The sequence below is a fragment of the Astatotilapia calliptera genome, chromosome 14 (genome assembly GCF_900246225.1).
Source record: "Astatotilapia calliptera chromosome 14, fAstCal1.2, whole genome shotgun sequence".
NCBI lineage: Eukaryota > Metazoa > Chordata > Actinopteri > Cichliformes > Cichlidae > Astatotilapia > Astatotilapia calliptera.
Window position 1 is genome coordinate 32,604,700 of NC_039315.1, and position 19,331 is coordinate 32,624,030.

Consider the following 19,331-nt stretch of genomic DNA (forward strand, 5'->3'; position numbering starts at 1 on the left):
GATCATTGTCATGTTGGAAGACCCAGCCTTGTTTCATCTTCAAAGTTCTCACTGATGGAAGGAGGTTTTGGCTCAAAATCTCACGATACATGGCCCCATTCATTCTGTCCTCAACACGGATCAGTCGTCCTGTCCCCTTGGCAGAAAAACAGCCCCATAGCATGATGTTTCCACCCCCATGCTTCACAGTAGGTATGGTGTTCTTGGGATGCAACTCAGTATTCTTCTTCCTCCAAACACGACGAGTTGAGTTTACACCAAAAAGTCCTACTTTGGTTTCATCTGACCACATGACATTCTCCCAATCCTCTGCTGTATCATCCATGTGCTCTCTGGCAAACTTCAGACGGGCCTGGACATGCACTGGCTTCAGCAGCGGAACACGTCTGGCACTGCGGGATTTGATTCCCTGCCGTTGTAGTGTGTTACTGATGGTGACCTTTGTTACTTTGGTCCCAGCTCTCTGCAGGTCATTCACCAGGTCCCCCCGTGTGGTTCTGGGATCTTTGCTCACCGTTCTCATGATCATTTTGACCCCACGGGATGAGATCTTGCGTGGAGCCCCAGATCGAGGGAGATTATCAGTGGTCTTGTATGTCTTCCATTTTCTGATGATTGCTCCCACAGTTGATTTTTTCACACCAAGCTGCTTGCCTATTGTAGATTCACTCTTCCCAGTCTGGTGCAGGTCTACAATACTTTTCCTGGTGTCCTTCGAAAGCTCTTTGGTCTCGGCCATGGCGGCGTTTGGGGTCTGACTGTTTGAGGCTGTGGACAGGTGTCTTTTATACAGATGATGAGTTCAAACAGGTGCCATTCATACAGGTAACGAGTGGGGGACAGAAAAGCTTCTTACAGAAGCCGTTACAGGTCTGTGAGAGCCAGAGATTTTCCTTGTTTGAGGTGACCAAATACTTATTTTCCACCCTGATTTACGAATAAATTCTTTACAAATCCTACCATGTGAATTCATGGATTTTTTTTTCACATTCTGTCTCTCACAGTTGAAGTGTACCTCTGGTGCAAATTACTGACCTCTGTCATCATTTTAAGTGGGGGAACTTGCACAATCGGTGGCTGACTAAATACTTTTTTGCCCCACTGTATACAAATATTATAATAGTGAAGGATAAAAGGCCACTTGGTCATGTTTACTTCATAAATTAACTGTTTGTTAATCGACGTTCAAGAACCGTGGTCCAAGCTAACAAACCACGGGCAGGGCTGACCCATCAAGCTTTAGATCTCTTCTTGCCAGCGCAGTGTAAAGGAGATGGACTTATGAACAGGTTAAAGGGTGTTATTAACACTTTGCACATGACCCCAAATGATCAGTAAACCTGGTGGGGAGGAAACAAACACAAAAACCCACAAAGTTTCTGTCATATTAGAATTGATCTTGAACCAACTGATAGGATAAAAACAGAGTGACAGCTGAATTTGAATAATGTGGTCACAGAAGTAACTCCAGACATGTCTTTGAAGGAAACGTATACAACAACACCACAAGTAAGTTGTCTCACAGTAAATGGGACTCAAGCCCAGGTAGTTGGCTGATTTATGGCTGATGGCCATGAACACAAGTTTTAAAAAAGTAAAGGAGAGACAGGAGAAACACCATTCAACCATGTCATGAGTGCATTGTCTGTCCACCAGAGGGGGCTCTGCAACTTCTCAGCTAGCAACCACCCAGATGATCTGAGCAGAGGCGGGCAGAGCGTGAATGAGTAAGTAAATAACTACACATAACTGTTTGGGAAAATCTGTTTATGTTTTGTTTGCCAGAATTTTTTTTGCCTGTTATACTTTTAGCACAAGATCTCTATTTTCTACTCCTTACACTTTAACAGGCTCATTACTTTAGATTTAAGACATTTAAGAAGACTTACTAAATATTATTTTCTGGTAATCTGAGTTAGATGTCTTTCCTTCTCTCTCTCTTTTTTTTTTTTAAATTCTTTTCATTTTTCTCGGCTGGTGCTTCACAAAAATAAATGTTAAAATCTGGATAGAGTTATAAGAATTAGAACATAAGTTGAAATAAAGCTTGATTGTATTAATATCGGTTTATTACAATATCAGTGACATAAGTTAGCTTGACAAAAAAAAAGAAAAAAGAAAAAAAGAAAAAGAGCTCATAGAAATTGTTTTTGTTTTCTCTTATACTTTTCAGAGCCTGCCTGTTTTTACTTTTGAGTTATTATACTTTTAATCAGAGTAACTTTTTATTTAAGGTCAGTTCTACATTGGAAATACTTGAGCTTAAATTAGTCTTATAAGAAACAACTTGGGCCCATTATCAGCTAATGTACATCCCCAGGTAAAAAAAAATCTTGGTTTCATCTTTGATTCTACCCTCAAGCTGGACAAGCAAATTAATTCAGTTGTTCATGAGTTTCCAACTCGGGAGCATTTCTAAACTCAAAAATATCCTGTCATCTAAAGACCTGGAAAGTGTTACTCATGCTTCCATATCATCACATCTTGACTACTGTAACTCTCTCTACTTAGGCATCTGTCACTCAAGCCTGTCCCACCTACAACTTGATCAAAATGCAGCCGCAAGGCTCCTGACGGGTACCAGAAAGAGAGAGTTTATTACTCAGATACTCGCATTGGCTGCCAGTTAAATATAGAACTGATTTTAAGGTTTCATTATTTGTTTTTAAAGCGCTCCATAGTTTGGCTCCAGGTTACATTTCAGATCTTCTTAGCCTCCACCTACCCACTCAAACTATGCGCTCCTCCAGTCAGATGCTGTTATTAGTTTCACGCTTCCAGTTCAAATCTAGAGGTTACAGGGCTTTCTCCATTGCTGCCCCGAGACTCTGGAACAGTCAAATCAAATCAAATCACTTTTATTGTCACATCACATGTGCAGGTACATTGGTACAGCACATGTGAGTGAAATTCTTGTGTGCGAGCTTCACAAGCAACACAAGCAACAGAGTTGTGCAACAGAGTTGTGCAGTCTTCCCCCTTTCATAAAATCCTCTTCATCCTTGGAAGTCTTCAAATCGAATCTGAAGACCAACCTATTTTCTAACGCTTTCGGATCTCCCTGACACCTCTTTTATTCTGTTTTAGCTATTCTGGTCTTTTATCTCATTGACTGATGTTTGCATGGGTATACACGTATATATGTATTTTATATTCACATATGTGTGCTTGTGTGTGAATGTGTACATTTTTGTATATGTATGTGCATATTTGCATGTACAGATATTTTTTACAAACATATGGATGTCTTACAATGTTTCTGTAATGTTTTCATCTTATCTATTTTAATTCTTTTTATTATATTATCCCTCTGTTCAGCACTTTGGCTGACACTTGATGTCTTTTAAATGTGCTATATAAATAAAGATGACTTGACTTAAATTATGTGGATCTTTTTCATATGGATACATATGTGTGAGTTTGCACTGCCTCAAGCTGACACATACAGCACCCATCCTCCAAGCGTTCCCTATGTGAAACATGTTCCCACAGTTATTTCACTGTTGTCAGACGTACAGACGCTTGGGTTCAGTCGGCATTTGCCCGTTTCTGGTTCTGGACCAATCAACACTACTTGGAAAGTTTGTGTTGCCCTTACAGTAGGCTAGCAACTTGCAATCAGCTCAAGATAACACCATCTTCTCTATTCTACCACTTCAGTCCACGTTCAGCTCCTCCTCACTTCCCCTCACACACACAGCGACAGCAGAAGAGAGAAACTATAGGCTAAACGAGCATGACAACAGCTGAAGTAACAGTTAAAAAAAAAAAAAACAGGGCAAGGGACTGAGCAAAGTTTTGGTTAATTATCCATTCTTATGTCATTATGTCTACTGAAACAATTTTTTATATGATCATAATCAAATAGTATGGCCAGGATGAAATCTAATCAAAACTGAAACGTCATGTTGAGGCCTTCCATGAGCCTGTGCTGATCTGTACGTTAAATGTCAGCAGACAGCATCCCGTCTATGACGTCAGGAGAGTATCATAAACATATGACTCTCTGCTTTTAAAGCAAAGGGCAGACAAAGACACTGATGATAGATCTGCAGAGGAACAACCAGCAACAGCAAAAATCCATTGGTGCTGCAGCATGAAAAGCCGTGTGCATCTCCTGCAGGTAGCCTGTCCTACAAAAAGGAAGACAATTACACTAGAAGAGGAAAAGTTCACTGCTCTCCTCCGAGTCTTGATACAAACCTGCAAAGTATGGGGAAAAAACATGGATGTGTGTGGATGGTGGATTAGCTCTGGGCTCACTGATGATTAGATAGTAATAACTCAGAACATGGAGGCTCAGATGGATGGGGAAGGAGGGAGACACCCGCACAAACACACACTCATACCTCAGATTATACCCAGCAGAGGAGAGGGGGAGGTGATGGATTGCCTACCGAGACAGTAGTGAAGAAAGCTGAGTGGAGAGACAAGATTGAGAAGAGGTCAAATAAATGGAAGGGTGAGTGGAAAGAAGAGATGGAAAGAAAAAGAGAGAGAGACTGTGGGTCCACAAGATAATTAGATGAAAGGAGAGAAATGAAGGGGGAGTGGATTAGATATAACTAAGAGGTAAAGAAGGACAGATAAAGGAAGAGGGGGGAGAAATGAAACAAGAGAAAAGATCAAGCAACATGAAAACAAAAATTAAATTAAAAAAAAAAACCCCTTCAAAGTAACAGAGAAAGTAGGACGCCGACTTCTCTGTGGCATTTGGAGTTTAATAAGCATTGATTTTACTGTGAGAGGGGCCGACTCTTAAAACCACATGTTGATATCACAATTCAAACTCATAAGATTAATGATGGCATTAATAAAACTTTGGCCTGCTTGGTTACAGCTGCAGTAAAAGCTGTCGGCAACACGCACAGGGCTTATTGATTTATACTTCTGTACTCACAAACTGTATCTCTGCAGACAAATTCCCATCCTACTGCACTTAATTAAGAAATAAATCTGGTATTTTATTGCATCTACCGAATGGCTGCTTTTAAAAGTGGGAGGACTGCAGTTTAGACTGTAATGTTGAAAAATCAACCTTTGTCAGTGAGAACCAATTTCTGAGGTATTAATCAGCGCTGTTACCAGTTTATTATATTGGTGAATGATTCACACTACACTTGCTTTCTCCTGGCCCAACTCTCAACTCCCCCTCCCCTAGTATCTGTCAACCCATCCTTCACCCTCAATGTGTTGCATTTTTCAAAATATTTCAAGTGGGCAGAGAGGAACCTGAACTGGGGAACTACATTATTCTTTAAAACAGCTCCTGGCAGATGTGGAAACTTGATGACTCTGGCAACCCAATGAGTCCCTCAGTGGTAGTTTCACTGTTTCTCCTTAGCCAATTGTCAACAGGAGATAGATGTGCAGGGGAGCAGTCACTGACAACACTGGCCACAAGGATAATGAATAATGTACCCACAGACCAGGCCTCTTACAGCATAGAGCGATACGTGACCCATCAGTGTTGCTGTCAACTGTCAAGCCATGCTTGATCCCATACTTTCGCTGGTATGTGCATTTCCCTGGGTCAAAAGGTCCCCAAGGGTTCACAGACGTCGTAGGAGCAGAGAGACAACAGCAGCAACAAGTGCAAAGGAAACAAAAGTTTTAGCTGTGCAAAGAAGTCCTAAAATTTCTGTATTGAATCTGCCATCATTCTACTTAGGCTAACCTAAGTATATCCATCTGTTCATTATCACATGCTTTGAAGTTATTTTCTGATAAAAGAATTCATCTTGATATACTTTCACACACTTTTGATTGATTGAATCCAGTGTTAATGAGCGGCTCTAGCTCAGGCCGTACAGCTTCCTTGGGGTTCAGTATCCTTGTGCAAGATACTCAACCCCAAGTTGCGAAAGCAAAGAAGAGCTGGTGAATGAGGTATGCTGTATAAAGCACTCTGAACTCTCAGGAAGAGTAGAAAAGCGCTGTATAAGAGCAAGTTCATTTACCATTTCTATTTTACCATACTGGTACCAACTGCCAAATTCACGACATACCCCTGAGGTAAGGGACAGTCCCATAGCTGCACTCTTCTTATTGTGTTTCACTCAAAAACCACTTTATTTGGAATGTAACACCTAGTCTGGATCGAACCTCCTCAGAAACAGAATCTAAGTAACGTATGTAGCAACACTGATGTTACCCACTGGTTTCTGAAACCGGCATTTGAACTCTAAAAGTTAGAGTTGTTCAGCCTGACATGATGCCATACTATGACTTTTGCAGATTTGTCAGGTGAATAATGATGCTAGAATGTACATCAACTTTTATAAGTATATTTATTGTTCTGTAAAGATGAGTTGGTTCCTGTAACAGTTTCATAGTGGCTATAATAAGGAGAAGAAAAAGTCTCAAACCTTTTAGCCAAGGTTTGAGACTTTAAGAACTAAATGAATACTGTACACATGAATTATCTTAATAAACAGGTAATCACTCAATATAAATACACCCCACACGGGACACAACTCATACCCTCCCTCAAGGTATTGAGCATCCTCTGGTAGCTTTTGTATTTATCCCCGGTTGACTTTTGGGCAGGTGTATGAACATCACCATCTTATTGCTCCAACGAGCAGTGTTATGACTACCACCAGCCTCCTCTCCCTGAGATGACAAAATAAATGTAAGCCAACAGCTGGCTGGAGACGATTCTCTGTGCTGACACTCACATTGGACCCGGGCCACAACCTCCACACACACACACACACACACACACCCACACACACACACACACACACCTCAAGTGGCACTGTATCAAATATTGATTAGTGGTCCAAGTCTCCTTGGTTACTTGATATATTAAAGTGAAAGTTCTCACTCACTCACTCTCTCTCACACACACACACACACACACACACACACACACACGATCTCTGTGTGAGTGTCAGTTGTGTTGCTTCCTGGATCTGGCAGGTAGCTGAAAAGTGATGACATCTGAGCACCCCCACAGTGCGTCAGAGTGTGATACCCAACACATGGCCGCATGAGCAGTACACACATGTGGCTCATGTACAACGTACGTTTAAGAAGCGTGTGTGCGTGCGTGTGTACGGAGTAGATTTGAATGGAGGAACAGAGCCCATTCACTGCACAAGCTGCTGGTTCGTTAAATGTGGTCCATGAAGGGTGTCTTACACCACAATCACAGAGTCTCTGCTACGTTGCCTCGATGATGGAGACTCTGAAGTGAGGGAAATGGGTGCACAATGATAATATGAAAGATGCTGGAGGCTGTAGTGGGATAGCTGTAGCTCAGGGTTACAAGTCATTGTGAGCCACATGGACCAAAGCTCTGTCACGTCATTTAGTCCATAGAGTTTATTTCATAGAAAAGAAAGAATATTTTACTCATGAATACATGTTGATCACTGTGCAATTACATGTTCCAAAAGATTCATACAGTCTCATAAACATAGAATTGATCCATTAAAAATACATCCTGCCATCTTACATACACTAGCTGACATGACCATTGCCTTTCTGCCTAATCATATTTTATGCATGTGGTTACTATGTTTAAGCTTCCTCACAGCTTCTTCTTGTAATTCTGTGCAGACACAGTTTTTACATGCAGGTGCATTTAAACACAGGTTATACACAGGACACATAGCTGCTAGTAAGACCAACAGACCCTGCACCTCACACGGGTCCCTGAATGCCGACATGGGAAGTATCACTGGTTAATCAGTGCGCGTACCATTGTCTGTCTGTGCGAGTCTGGGTATGTGTGTCCCATGACAAATGTGTCCATTCCACCATTTGGACAGGCCATCAGGATATCAGACGCTTTTCTGCTCTGCTGTTCAAATCCATCTTTTTACACCACCATCAAGTGGAGGAACACAGACAGAGGAAGAGAAGAAGAAGAAGGAAGATGAATGAAAACAGCACAGGAGCAAGAGAGGAGGGCTGCGAGGAAGGAGCTGAAGAGCAGGGAAGATGAAAGGGAAGAAGACATGAGCACGCGAGCAACTGTTGGTCGCTAGGCGCCTGACGGTCACCATGGCAACATGCGGCGCCACGCTGAGCTCCTGCTGACATCACACCTGTTGAAGCAAAGCGCGCGCGTGTGTGTGTGTGTGTGTGTGTGTGTGTGTGTGTGTGTGTGTGTGTGTGTGTGTGTGTGTGTGTGTGTGTGTGTGTGTGTGTGTCTCTCTCTCTCTCTCTCTTGGAGCCAATTAGACTGAGGAGGACTCAGGGACAGAAACAGACAGAAGAAGAAAAAGGACAGCTGTGTAGATTTGATCACCTCCTGGGCACAGCTGCTTACATGTGGCACACGTGTGTGTGTGTGTGTGTGTGTGTGTGTCCCTTTCTCTTCTGAGATGAGAGAGTCTGTGACATCAGCAGCAAGACCAGCACATGCTTCCGAAAGCTTCAGGTGACCACCCTCCCTCTCCCTCTTACCACAGCAACAGAAACAAAAAGATGGAGACAATGCAATGGAGGGAACAAAAATAGACACTTTTATTACCAGCCTGTTTGTCTCAGCCCCTGTATTACCACAAGAAAACAGCTTTATATCTTTTTTCCCCTGAGAATTAAAGCAAGAAAAAAAAAATCAATTAACTGAGACGAGAGCAACAAAAACAGAGAACAAGGGGTGGGGGGAGCTAATGGTGCTGATGCTGATTTGCTTTGGCAAGTCCCATCAGTTCTCTGAGCCACATCTGTGGATGAATAAAGCTTGACTGGGATTTGAATTGGTGCATCGCTGTCTACCGCTCCACTCTGTGTGTCTGTGCTCGGCAGGGCAACTTTCTCTTGTCAGCTGAATATTTTATGTCCGTTCTCATGGCTGAGCTCTTTTAACAGAATTCACACACACACACACACACACACACACACACACACACACACACACACACACACACACACACACACACACACACACACACACACAGCTTGTGTAATCCTTACCCTTCAACCCTGTCTGGTGTGGGGGATTCGATTTAAAACGGTCAATTTCACATCAGAAGCAGTATCTTTATGCCATCAACCTTTAGAGCAAAAGAACACGCAGGGAGAAATTCGATTATCTCACCTGTGATTATCATACAGAATTAAATTATTCTGGGGGCTACATACAGGAACTTCAGCCAAACTTTAAAACTGATTTTTCCTCTTTTTATAGAGAGAAATAATAGTAATAATAATTGGATGAAATGAAAAAACAGAATACAGCACAGACGTGTGTGACCAATCAATGCAGTGTGAACAGGCAGGCTGAGGATAAGAAGATTATCCCTGACATCCACAGATTACACACACACACACACACACACACACACACACACACACACACACACACACACACACACACACACACACACACACAAAACACTACTGTAGAGGACAAGAGGGACCGCCGAGATTACTCTTCCTCTCCGGAGTCCCTGTTTTCTCCGGCAAACACATTCCCACCTTTAGCACCAGTGTAGCGCTCTGAAGCTCAATGCTGCACCCTGCTGGTTATGTGGCACAAGAATAAGACCTTCCCCAAGGACTCCACTGGGTGGTTGAACAGCTAACAGTCGGTGAAAAGACCGTATGCTCACTCTTGTGGTAACCGTTTTCCACTTTATGGTCCTTAAATTGAGGTAATTTGAGTATATAAAATCACTGTCAATCCTTTAAGACCTATGTTACAGATAAAACCTGTGGTCTGTTGAGAGTCTGCCATCATTTTATAGTTTGTTTAATTTTAATCATATGTAAATTACTAAAGATGGAAAAAAAAAAATGTCCTAAATATGAATATACTGTTTTTTTTGTGTTCTCCCCTCTTGTGACTTGTGATATGATTCTCCATGGAGAATCATATCACAAGTCATTAGCCCTTAAATTTGTAACTTATAGGCATTTAAAATTCAGAGCTCTTTAAATTGCTGATGTCTCAAAGTTTAAAGGGACTTTTTCGTCACTTGCTCAGAGGGGGTCGTGCATGGAAAGGGCAGCAATGCCACTGCTGATGGTGCAGGACTGGACTCTGTCTCTTAAGGGAATGATAGATGAGCACAGCTGGTAGGGCAAATGCAATAACGGTTTAAAAGTCACCAGTTACAAGCTAAAAATTAAATGAATATATTGTTCAGTTCACAGGTGCCGTTGTGAGTTTCTGACCCTCCTCCAGGATCAGCTTCTGAGCACTGCTGCAACACAAGTATAACCGTTGTGTCTGGGAAATGTCCTTTACAAAGACAACACCTGTCCCCAGGGCTGGACTGGGACAAAAAAATCGGCCCGGGCATTTTGACTAGAGACCGGCCCACCAAAAATGTGACGTCATTCAGGGGTAAAACCGCAAAGGATTCTGGGAACTTGTGGCAAGAGGTACTAGCGCATGCAGGCTTTCAATTGAACTCAGTTACACAGCGATAAAAAGAAACACAAAAAATGGCAATAGCCGGTGTTGTGCCAAAAAGCGATTGTCTGCCAAAAACTGATTTCCGGTATTTGCCAAAAACTGATTGCTCGTATTTAAATTGCTATAAGTAACTTGTTGGGCTATAATATGTGAAACATATGTCAAATGCATCCCTCATGGATGACATAAAGTCATCTCTCCATCTCCATCTCTCTCTCCTGCTCTTTTATTTCTCTCTCTTGCTCCATCTCTCTCTGCTGCTCTTCTGTCTCCTCTGTCACAGACTTCTCCACTTTTGATGATAAATCAGCCTGGTGCAACATGTAAGGATTGGCACAATTTGTTAAGATTTTGAGGAGTTTGAGAAACTAACCTTAAGCATAAAATAAAATTTACTATCAGTAACTTCATAGCACCCGCCCAGCAGTATTTAAACTCCGTCATGCTAGCTAGTAGCAGTACCAGTTATTCTAAGCGACTGTAAAAAGTCAGCACAACGAAAACAAACTACAACTAAACTTGGTTTATATCTGACACAGAGAGACAGCAGGTCATAACTTCTTACCTGAAGTTCAGTTCCTCTGCCACTATGACCGGCGGCCGCCTCGGGTCTCTCCTCCTCTTGCCTCCCCTTTCCCTTATCCACCTGCTGGCCTCCACCACTTGCTGATGTTGCTAAATCTGTGGAAGCTATGCCATAGCTACCGCCAAACAATTCAGTTATTTTTACACATTTGGCAGCGTCTGCCTGAAGGGCTTGTTTCTTTTTGGCCATAATTTTTTCTGCACCTCCTTCCCTTTTTTGTTCTCCATTTTCTTCAGTTCGTCTATAAGATTGCTAAACAAGGGGGAGGGTGCATCCGACCTCCTCGGCTGTAATTGGTCCAGCCCAGAGTCGATCATGACCAATTGGCCAATCCAACACCTTTCATTATTTATACCCAAAATCGATCGGCCCATAAAAACAAAAAATCGCCAGCGGCTCGCTGGCCAGTCCAGCTATGTCTGTCCCTATGTGTTAGTTTATTGTGTCAGACCCCCCCCCCAAAAAAAAAAAAAAAAAAAAAACACAAAAAAAAAAAAACAACACACCCACGCACACACCCACCCACAATTGTTCAAAACGAAAAAGAAAAAAAAAATCCCGCCCGGCTGAGAAACAAAAGCCACACAACAAAAGCCTAAAAATAAACACCAGGTTAAGTATCTCCCATGATTTATGCTAATTTCAAGAGCACATTCTTGGGTTCTGAGTTTAAATTTAAATATAAGGCCATGTATGCATCACTACATTCTTATTAGGATTTTACTCTCATCTAATGAGCCCATCCTTTTTATACCATTCCCTAAAAATTGACCAGCAATAAAGCTGACATTAAACACACATTAACAGACCATCAGCATCTTACAGCTCACTTGTACTCTAATGCTGACCATATTGAAACCCACTCTACTTGTTGTTCAGGCTGCACCGAGTTGCTGGGACTTCTATACATCATTAAAGAAAAAAAACAAAAAAAACCACAGTGTCGACACGGAGCTGAAACGATGACAGCACCTGTGGGGCCGCAGAATGCAGAGGACAGGCTACAGACTGCTCCTGGCTGTGCCATTCAGCATCGTTAAACAGCAGTAAATGAAAAGGGAGATGTGAGTTTGTTTCTCTGCTCTCTCTCTCTGTGTGTGTGTGTGTGTGTGTGTGTGTGTGTGTGTGTGTGTGTGTGTGTGTGTGTGTGTGTGTGTGAGAGAGAGAGAAAAGTGTGAATTAGAAAACAGTGTGAGTAATAATAAAGAGATTGTGCAGAACTCCGCAACAGGATTGTGTATATCTGTGTGTCCATATCCATGCACAAGTCATAACCCACAGCAATGAATAAATAAAAAAGTGTGTGTGTTTCAGGTTTATATTAACATGTTCTAAGCCGGTCGATTTGTGGCTTATGCCTTTGCCTCACTCTGTGTGTGTTTATATTTGCCTTTTCCCTCCTGCAGAGAGAAAAGTGTGTGTGGCCGCAGGGCTATCCACATCCCCTCTCTCATGCTTGAAGCTACCTGCTGAGGGACTAATCCATTGAATCGCTGGCATTTTGGTGTCCTGATCAGTGTAGAGATGATGAGAGGAGGCAAAAGAGATGGACTGGTAGCTGAGTCATCAGCTGTCAGCAAAACAACGGCAAAACTCATCACTCAGATGAGAGCAGAGGACACACACACACACACAGAAAAAAAATCTGCTGATTTTAGGACAAACATGTCTATATGATTGCACCGATCACTTATGAACAGCAGAGGGCAGTCCATTAACACTGAATAGGCAGCAGCATGGTCAACAACCCTTGAGCAGTCTGATGAAGCCTAAGTTACTGTCCACTGATCCAAGCCGCTGCAAAACATTTACATTTGCACACCACGATTGGTGGCTGGCCTAACCCCAACCCTTCTGAAGGTTACAGGATTTTTAAGAGGGAGGCTTGCATGTGAGCACAGTGCAAGTTAGTCAAATACATTCATTTTTGCAGCACCTGCAACAAAAACCTGGAATAGCAAACATGCTGCTTGTATTGTGTGGCCAATGCTGACCAGGAACAGAAATGCATGCATTTTCAGAAACGCGTACAACATTTACTGTTTCTGCTTTCAGACCTCTGAAGCAGACATCATTATAGGAGATAACCCTAACTTAACCCTATCTGCTGGAGAAAGGCAAAACTGATTTTTCTTTTTCGGATGTGTCATTTTAAACAATGAGTTTATTTGTTCCCTGATTGCCAAGACTTAGGATAACAGTAAGAGCAAAAATTACATTCTGTGATAGCCTAGAGTTAGAATCAAGGTTTTCACCTTTGATGACTTAGACCTCAGATGGTGATGTCAGCACACTAATTTGCTGACACAAATTTTCCTAAAACTTTGGCACTACTGTGAAAAACAAACAATGTGCTGAGGGGAGCTTGCAAGATATTAATTTTTGGGGAAGCTAAAAAACCTGGAAAATATAAAGCTAGTGTAGGTCGAGAAGTAGAAAGTCTCAACATGTCCCTAAGGTTTGGAAGAGAAGTTTTGGTTTTTGGGTTGTTGTTTTTTTTTTTTTGCTTGTTTTATCAGTTTGGATTGTTAACTCGCAACTTTTTAAATCAGCTTTACTGCAACGTTACGCCCACACCATACAAGACATGATGTCGTTGCTCGCACTGACAATAAGCACACAACCCACAGGTGCCTTTGTCTGCTGATTTAAGTCAGAACAGTATGTGTCCTTAAAATAACGCTAAAAAAGAGAAACGTCTTCATTCAGCATTTCTGCAGTAGTAGAAAGGAATGAGCTATTTATAAATTAATATTACTGCACTAACAACCAGGCAAGCTCCAACAGCTCAGCCAGTCATTAGGATCTTTTTATGTATGGTTCCTGTCAAGAGTTTATGTGCACTCATTATGGTCATTGTTTTAACAATAATGGGATTTCATTGAATTCTCCAAACTCCCCTTTCTCTGTGGCTCAGAGACCGCACAGCATGCAATTGTAAGAGTCAAGTTTCTTAATTTTCTCTTAGTGATCATGACTGACTAAAGCTGGGATCTCTCCCCTGGGCTTTTACCGCACTCATTGGACTGAAAAACATAGTGAAATAGACCAGTGTGATCAATGCATATCTGAAAAAAACAAAAAGCAAAACAGAAATGTCTCCCCTGCACCCTCTACCGTCAGCCAGGTTTTCACCCACCCCTGAGATGGGTGAAGAAAGAGGCCCCAAATCGACACCTTCAGTCTTGACTAAAGTTTGTGGGTGATCATATGGACAATCATAAAGACTTTTATGTTCACATGAGATAAAAATGAAGGTATCTTGCCATAATTATCAGAGTTTGAATGAGTACCTAAAACTGTACTGCAGAGCATGATGGGGTTAGCATCATTTCCTGGGGCTGTTTTGCTACCAGTGACTTTGGCACAGTGAACAGAGTGATTGCAATAATAAAGTACATTAAAAGCTCATTGGAGAAATCTGGTTAAAACAGGCCAAATATCATTTGAAAACCTGAACTCTGACCATTGTTACAAATAGACCATTTAACTCACATATTAAATCAGACCAGTGCCAGAAAATTTTTGATGGCTTTTGAACTTCTTTTATTTCAGAAAACCAAAACTTGTGAACTGCACTCTTTTTGAACTCTTATAAAAAGGTGTATTTTATAAATAATTATTCCACAGGAAAAAAAATAACCGTTTGAAAAAAAACATTCAAGCCCAATACTGTAAAAGTAACACTCCATGTAAACTCCAACTGTAGGCAATTAATCCCTCTGATGGAGATTTATCCTGATTTGGGTCTGAATCAGTCTGTACCAGTGTCAGTCTGGATTTAGACCTCTTGACAAATAAAGCTTGACCAAGAATTAAACTGGTACCTCAGTCTCAGTTACCATCTGAGACAGACAGTCTGTGCATGTGCCTTCAAAATCCAACATAAATGTCAAAGACTTTCCCTTTGTAATGTTGTGTTAACAACCTCTTTCATCCTGCAAAGCATTCTATACACAATCTTATCTAATCTTATCTGCCTGAATAACATGCACACACACTCATAATTATTTTTTATCCCCACCAACAGCAGGGAGAGAAAGGCTGGGGAATGTTCACATGAATTCAGCCATGCAGTAAAAAGCTCCAAGGATTGCCTTTGTGAGCATTTTCTTGCACTTTTGACTCTTTTCTTCCTTTAACTCTCCGGTAAGCTAAATGCTTCAAGCTAAACATAAGGCAGAGGAGCCATTTTAGAGTTATCAAAGTGCCTTTGGCACTACATTTTCAACACAAAGGTAATAGTGACCAAACAATTTTCCTCAAGCTGGGGAAGTCTCAGGCTCCTCTATGTAAATATGAGTGTGTACTGTTTATATGTCTATTAATGGGGCTCACACACTATAGCACTTCTTTTCTATGACTGTCCTGAGCTAAATCATTGCAAAGACTGACTTAATTTTTTTTCTTCCCAATAACAATTTAGAAAAACCATCAACTTTCGTCCAAGCCCCGGAAATGTCCAGAATTCCAGTAATTTAGTAAGGTCCCTAACCTCCCTCCTAAAAGCCCCTATGACCAGGGTAAACACACTTTATAGTAATCGAACTGTGCCATACTGGAGCTGTCAGTCAGTGGGCACATGGCCAAACCACAGTAAAACCCGATGTTCAGCGATCTTGTCTTGTCAGTACTGTGGGACACTCACATCCAAGGCAGACATTATCGACCACCAGAAAATGTCACAGAGAAGTCCTATAGCTATATCACACATGACAAGATATAACGAAAAAGGCCAAAAAGTAAACTGTATAGCAATGAGCAATGGCCCACTGATCACCGCAGTGGCAGGATTTTAGATTATATGTCACAAATGTTCAAACAAAAGAGGAAATTTTTGGTGCTGGCACTAAAAAGATTTTAGTTAAAGCCAAACGGGAACTCTCCAACTTTGCACTTTTTTCACACCAATTTTGTTCATTTGAGTGTCATTAAATCACGCTAAGCAAATGGTCAGAAATAATCTCATCAGTGGCCCTTATTCCAGAAACCGGTATGAGGCTGTGTGGTCTGAAACTTACTCCGACACTTGGCACAGCGGCCCTTGTCGTACTCCAGCAGGTCCAATGTCCGGCTTCGATCGCTGACTGATCGCCTCTGCCCGCTCTCCCTCAGCCGAGCGGCCTCCTCTTTGGCGTACACCCCGAGCTCCTGGGTGTAACGCCCATACATCTGGAAATGGACACAGTCATATTTTTAGGTTTCAAGGAACATACATATTAAACATGCCCCTAGACGTCAGTAACAAATCAAAAATACAGTTCAATGAGGATCACCAAAAGTCTGTATCAACACAGGAGGCGTTCAGGCGCAGTCTTAAGCGTAGGTCACCTGCCTCTTACAACTGCTCAGAGCTCGAAGTGCAAAATAAATAGAAAATGAAAAACAGATGTGATGCTCTGGTTACTTGGAGCTCCTGGTTACTATTATGTGTGCAGTGAAAACATGGCATGAAAACTGCAGTGCAACACTTTCTGTGTAAATACAACATGAGATACACTCTGCTGAAATTCTGCCCTATGCTTGTGATGCATTAACTTGAGTTTTGATAGCAGCTGCTCCACTCAGCATCCCAGGCCACATTCTTCCACCAAAGGATAACTCTTTTAAAATGGCGCCATTCAAATACTGCTGTTGATGCGTAAGATCAAGTTAGGGTTAGGTCTGGGTAAATTTAACCACAGTTAAGCATAAAAGATTGATTTCATTAAGAAAAGATTGACTTTCAAGAAACGTTACACTGTAGTATTATATAATACTCCTTATGACTCAGTGTTTGTTTACTCGATGGGTTCCTCCTGTGTGTTTGAGATCTTACTGTATGTCTATTAGCTTGGTTTGCGTCCTCGCTTTTTCACAGGTTTACGTAATAAATTTATGCTCAGCAATAGACTCAGTGACTCCTTACTGGCTGTAATCTGTGACCTCAGTACAGGAACCTTCCATCTCAAACTGACTCCCTCCAAAAGCTGCATCACACACACACACACACACACACACACACACACACACACACACACACACACACACACACACACACACACACACACACACACACACACACACACACACACACACACACACACACACACACACACACACACACACACAAAAGTCAAGTCAGCAATACAAGAGGCAGGAAATGTCAAGTTTTATGCACCACCTAGATGGCAGCTCGCCCTCCCATAGTAATCTTGGGTACTGGACAGGAACTGGGGCACTGATGATTTCCTCTTGGCCCCCGCCCCCTCCACTCTCAACAGAGCAAGGCTTTTAAAACTTCCTGAAGCAGGTCATGCAAGGCCATCAAGGCCGCATCAAAGTTGCTGTGTGATGTTCAAAATTTGGATACTTATAAACCCAATTCTTTACATGCAAACACATTCAGACTTTTGCAAAATGTTGCACACATCACAGTGTTAGTCCAAAGTGAACAGGACAAATAAGGAAATCGGGTATAATGAAGCCTCATTCCTGAAGTGTTTCAGTATATACTTTCATCAGCACTCACTTGGTTGTGAAAGGTCCCAAAAAGTGTATCGGACTATATTTGGTCATGTTCAATAGAAGCAAGAATAAGAACACAGTGCTAGATACTCTACAGTTCAAGCTGTCCCTTTGGGGATCAGCAATGTACTCTCATTAAAATCTTCTGCTTTGTTTTCACTGGTGGGTAAAATCTACAACGTAGTGGTGGAAATAACAGTGTTAGAAGTGTAACGGAGGTTATTGTTGGTGGTGGTTTAGTTGTTTGAGAATATTGCTGCCTATAGTAAATTGCAAAAATACTGACAGCCGCCAGTGCTGCCCCTCAGCCTCCTAGTAGATGCACCTATTGTATCAATTTGAAAGTCCTAGGTGACTTTCTTCTCGTTGAGGTCAAAGTCACCGAGATTTGAACTTATCAAGATTTTTAGCAGACGCACTGACAATATCTCATCGCTTCATTTTTGCGTTATCGGGTCCACAAAGTTGAGTATCAACACTGCTCAAACAACAATTGGCATCATGTCTTTTTATACTGACATCGGGTGTCCACTGTAGACTTAATGCTCAAGTATTTTGGACAAAATTCACAGTCAGACTCAAACTTGGTAATTCTTTAGGTACTTTTTGGCTGCTCCTTTATTTCCAAATGGGTCGCCACACCAGCCGTTTGATTTGGCACAGACCTGAGGTTTGTGTATCCTCCCAAAGTTGAACTGGGGATGTGTCTAATAAAACACAATGAAGTGGAATCACATAACATGACTTTTCTGTGAAGTTGTAACAGGCTCTCCAACTCTACTCCCTCCTCATCGTTCCATGAATCCCGCTCCCACTCTTCTTCCTGCTCAAGCTTTCCTGCAACATCAATGGAGGCACCGCACTACACGGCCAAGAGTGCCTTTACGTTCAGAGGTGAACATTAACTTAATGGTTCAATTGCATGTGTTATAAAAGTTAATGAAGTTAAACATTTATGGAAATAAACCACTGTGAAAGCGCTGCAAAATTAACAGCTGCTCTTACAAGCAATAAAAACAGTTAAAGGGCCTGAAAGGGGCTCCGTTAAATACGTGATGAAATATGTGTTGTGGTCTGACTGAGCATGTTTAAAATGTCATGTCCTGTGATTTTATTTATTTATTTATATTATTACAGGGTTTTTTTTCACTATTAAAAGAGATCAGATTTTTGCTATTGGAAAAAAATCTCAAGCGTTTTGGTTAAAAACTAAATGCAGCAAAGAAGAACCGTGTAAAACTCACTATGAGTGTGTGTGTGTGTGTGTGTGTGTGTGTGTGTGTGTGTGTGTGTGTGTGTGTGTGTGTGTGTGTGTGTATATATATATATATATATGAATATATATATATATATATATATATGAGTGCCGAGCGCACTAGTGCGCGTGCGTGCCCGTGGACAGTGTGAAATATAGAACAGCCAAATATTGAATAATTCATGCTGAGCACAGACACCAACTATCATCAGTTTTAAATTGGAAATACTCGTTGACATGGCCTTGAAGGAAAAAAAAGAAAAAGAAAAATCATTCAGGGCACATTCCTTTTACGGGTCACATGACTGTGTTGTGTGTTCACTTTCTTAATAATCAAATGTCCAGATCCGATATAGAACGATTCCGTGCACGGAAAACAGACACAGGAACCAGGATAAAATTTCTTGAAAAGTGGCGCCTGTTGGCTGACAAAAGAAACTGTTTTGATAACATACAAAGGGGAAAAGCATGCAGATCGACTCTCACACACACACCCTTACACCCACGGGCAATATGCACTTGTATACACCGTCTGCCATGCGCACAAAAAAAAAAAACTATTTTTAACAACACACACCCATGTACATTCTTGCATAAGTTTGTCT

At 41.6% G+C, this 19,331-nt stretch overlaps 1 protein-coding gene across 9 annotated transcripts in view; it reads right to left on the reverse strand.

The window, feature by feature from the left end:
- Window positions 1-19,331, reverse strand: part of LOC113036314 (chloride channel protein 2) — a 221,524-nt gene that overhangs the window by 103,410 nt on the left and 98,783 nt on the right. For all 9 annotated transcript variants that reach the window (XM_026192574.1, XM_026192578.1, XM_026192576.1 and 6 more), the window contains exon 2: window positions 15,986-16,136. In XM_026192574.1, the coding sequence (XP_026048359.1) occupies window positions 15,986-16,136 (151 nt within the window). The remainder of the gene's footprint in view (window positions 1-15,985; window positions 16,137-19,331) is intronic.